Below are 4,239 nucleotides of genomic sequence, written 5' to 3' on the forward strand. Positions count from 1 at the left end.
GGCTGAGGCAGGAGAATGGCGTGAACCCAGGAAGCAGAGCTTGCAGTGAGCTGAGATGGCGCCACTGCACTCCAGCCTGGGCAACAGAGTGAGACTCCGCCTCAAGAAAAAGCAATAAAAAAAATTAGTTGGGTGTGGTAATGGGTGCCTGCAATCCCAGCTACTCAGGAGGCTGAAGCAGGAGAAGTGCTTGAACCCAGGAGGCAGAGGTTGCAATAAGCCGAGATCATGCCACTGCACTCCAGCCTGGGAGACAGAGTGAGACTCTGTCTCTGAAAATAAATAAATAAATAAATAAATGAGTTATTTCACTCCTCTTACATTTTTGTATTTACCACAACCCCACATTTTGTTCTAGTTGATTCCTACTCAACTAGCTAGTTGATTCCTACTCAACTTTTAGAATTTGCCTTACATCAAGTTCTGCCCCCTCACCAAGATTTTTGCTGATTTGTAAAGCCTGCATTGATGCCATTTCTCTGAAATTCTAAAGGACATATTGTTTGAGTCACTCTTTGACATTTGTCATATAGTGTCTTGTTATTTAACCACATGGGGAGTACTTTGCTTCTATTTATTTCATTTCTTCATAGCACTTAGCTCTGTGCTAGGCATATTAAAAGGTTTCAAAAGATAATTACCAAACAGAATAACTGGTGAGACCCAGGACTGTGTCCGCATCTCTGGAATTAAACTAGCCCTTCACTCTTCCTTCCTAGGAAACTATTAATAGCTTTTTTGTTGTTGCTTTATAGTGTTTGTTTTTGAGACAGGATCTCACTCTGTCGCCCAGGCTGGAGTGCAGTGGTGGAATCTTGGCTCACTGCAACCTCTGCCTCCTGGGTTCAAGTGATTCTCCTGCCTCAGCCTCCCGAGTAGCTGGAATTGCAGGCACCCACTGCCACACCTGGCTAATTTTTGTATTTTTAGTAGAGACAGGGTTTCACCATGTTGGCCAGGCTGGTCTAGAACTCCTGACCTCAGGTGACCTGCCCACCTGGGTCTCCCAAAGTGCTGGGATTACAGGTGTGAGCCTCTGTACCTGTCTGTTGTTGCATTTTTGACTACCATTCTAGTACAGTCATTTTTCCCTTCAACCTTCTCTTATTGTGTTTTTCTCTTTGAGTAATAAATCCAGCTAATTCACTATTCAGTACCTTGAACAGAATAAATTATGCACATATATTTATTATTTTTTATCCAAATTCTTACCCAGATTCAGCAGTTTTCAGTAGTCACCCATTTTATTATTAAAGCCTAATTAATCAAGGATCACAATTCATAATTGCAGAAAACATAAACCTCCAGGGCTCAGAGCTCCTGAGAGACATGAGATGGCCCAATCTCACTTCTTCCAATGGGGCACATAATTTTTTTTTTTTTTTGAGGCAGAGTTTGTTACCCAGGCTGGAGTGCAATGGCATGATCTTGCTCACTGCAACCTCCACTTCCTTGGTTCAAGCGATTCTCCTGCCTCAGCCTCCCAAGTAGCTGGCATTACAGGCATGCACCACCATGCCTGGCTAATTTTTTTGTATTTTTAGTAGAGACAGGGTTTCACCATGTTGGACAGGCTGGTCTTGAACTCCTGACCTCAGGTGATCCACCTGCCTCAGCCTCCCAAAGTGCTGGGATTACAGGCATGAACCACCGCGCCCGGTCGGGGCACATAAATTAGTCTTAAAATCTAGGCTGCCTACTAAATACATAACCCTTTTAAGTAGATTCCCATCATCGCCTCTGGCAATCTCATGGCTGAGGAAGTTCTTCCTCACATCAAACCTCAGTGAATCTTCAGCTGTTGTAACCAGCCACAAAAGAAACTGCTGTCTTTTTATCCGGAGCTGAAATAAATTTGGCTGCGAAAATTAAGGTGAAAGGAAAATTTAACATTTTAGATGATGTGTCCAATTCTATTTGTTGAATTTCTTGTTTGTTAAAAACTCATGCTATTCCTTCTATAGACAAATGTCCTTATTCGCAGCCCAACTGTCAAAGGAATGATGTGACTTTGGTGGAATAGATGGAATTATTAATCAAATTCTCAATCCAACCCACCTGGAGCATCTGCTCTGAATTCATCCATAATCATTCTCTTCTTATCACTATATAATGATTACTTATCAAAGCCAACTGGTTCTAACCTGATATGAATGGAGAGCATCTTAGAGAATAAACAGTTTGAAGAGAAAGAACAAATAAAAGCTGATTTTGCAGGAGCTTGATGGTCAGGTTGAAAAATTCACACATGATGTGGAAACAAACAAGACAAAATGGCCTGAGCCATTGTGTTCAGAGCGGACTGAGAGGAAACTTCTGGGGCCTGTGATTTTTGAATTTTTGGTCAAGCTCACCCTTTCTTTGGAACCATAAAGCAGACCATAAATATGACCATCCCTAATTATAAAAAAAGCCTGGGCGTTTCCTGTGGGAAAAAAGTCACAAGACTGCCTCCGGCAGAGTTTCAGTCTGTGGAAATTCAAAACATTCTCTTCCTTCCTTACCCGTCTGGATCTTTTTTAGTCCAGTTTGTCAGCACCAAGTCTGAGTGGACCAGGATAGGAGGGAGCCCCAAGTTCCTGGAGACTTCAACAAATGGAAGGGCAAGATTCCTTGGCAGCACCTTTCAGAAATAAATCAAGACTAATAGCATATTCTTGAAAGCTTGCAGCAGAGGAAATAATCATGGTTGCCTTTTATTCCAGCAATCCTGTGGTACACAAATGACCTGGGAACCAAGTTTGAATTACCTGAGTGATGCATATTCATATGCCTCACACATATCTTTCTGTTAATGACCCAGTGGAAATACTGCTTATGAGTACACGGTACAATATACGTGAAAATTACAACATTGGATCATACACGTACATATAGAATATAAAATAACCTCTGCAAACTGACTGTGCAAAGAAAGGCACTACCAAAACAATTAAACATAAACTGGGGCCAGAGGAGATTACCAATAGAAAAAAGTTTTGATAGATGGGTAAGTAGGTAGATGGATAGAAATATATATATATATATAGAGAGAGAGAGAGAGAGAGAGAGAGAGAGAGATGACAGATACATAGATAGATGATAGAAAGATGATGATGGAGCGATAGATAGATGATAGATTTATTGACTGATTGACCGATAGAGATATACAGCTAGATGCAGAAACTTGTGTGTGCACCAGGGTATGAGCCAGGGAGACCCCAGCGCCCTAGAAAAGCATGAGGATAGACCGACTCAGCCCATGGGGAAACTGACTCTCTCTCATTCATTAGTCAAACACAGTAACACCTTCAAGTAAGCCACCGCAGGACAGATCCCTTCACCCTTTTTTATCCAAGGAGCCCTCCACAGCGCTTTATCAGTCACAAGTCCAGAAAAGCTGCATGGGGTTCTCTATCGGAGGTAAAGGCTGAACGAGTCTAGATTCAAACCCCATCCTTGTGCCCCCTCTTCCTTTTCCATTTTCATTTCTCCGTAAGATAAAATATCCATTAAGAATGCCCTGCTTTTGCCTTCATTTTTCCCTTGAATTTTTTCTTGGGTGGAAAACAATGAAGAGCTTTAAAAGGTTTTGCAGTGTGAACCTCGGGTACACTTTCCTCAGAATGCACTGGAAAGCTAGGTACTTTCTGAGCTGAAAAGTCAAGGGAGGAGAAACAAAGAAAGTGAAAGGTGATCTGAGGCGAGATGGTGGGTATGGGGAGCCTCCCGGTTCCCTGGAACTACCAGGGCACAGCTGGGAGGAGAAAACTTCCTTCCCCTATCGCTCTTCTTTCCCCCAAACCCCAATTTAGGATAATGATTTGCAGAGGGGATGGTCTAAAGAGGACCCACTGGGACGTGCCTAGACTTCAAACTTTTCAGCATCAGACACACAGTTTTGAAAATGTAATGCACTGGCCGGGTGCTGGGGCCCATGCCTGTAATCGCAGCACTCTGGGAGACCCAGGTGGGTGGATCACCTGAGGTCAGGAGTTCGAGATCAGCCTGGCCAACATGGTGAAACTCTGTCTCTACTAAAAATACAAAAAAAAAAAAAAAAAAAAAAAGCTGGCCATGATGGCAGGTGCCTGTAATCCCAGCTACTCAGGAGGCTGAGGCCGGAGAATCCCTTGGACCCGGAAGCCAAGGTTGCAGTGAGCCGAGATCATGCCACTGCAGTCTAGCCTGGGCGACAAGAGTGAAACTCTGTATCAAAAAAAAAAAAAGAAGATATGCACTGACAAATAACAAGGCTGA

At 43.0% G+C, this 4,239-nt stretch overlaps 1 protein-coding gene across 1 annotated transcript in view; it reads right to left on the reverse strand.

Moving 5' to 3' along the window:
* IDO2 (indoleamine 2,3-dioxygenase 2) overlaps positions 1 to 4,239 on the reverse strand; it is a 94,109-nt gene that overhangs the window by 35,120 nt on the left and 54,750 nt on the right. The window contains exon 5 of the mRNA XM_011973961.1: positions 2,505 to 2,623. Within this exon, the coding sequence (XP_011829351.1) occupies positions 2,505 to 2,623 (119 nt within the window). The remainder of the gene's footprint in view (positions 1 to 2,504; positions 2,624 to 4,239) is intronic.

Source organism: Mandrillus leucophaeus, unplaced genomic scaffold (assembly GCF_000951045.1).
Source record: "Mandrillus leucophaeus isolate KB7577 unplaced genomic scaffold, Mleu.le_1.0 Scaffold1006, whole genome shotgun sequence".
Lineage (NCBI taxonomy): Eukaryota > Metazoa > Chordata > Mammalia > Primates > Cercopithecidae > Mandrillus > Mandrillus leucophaeus.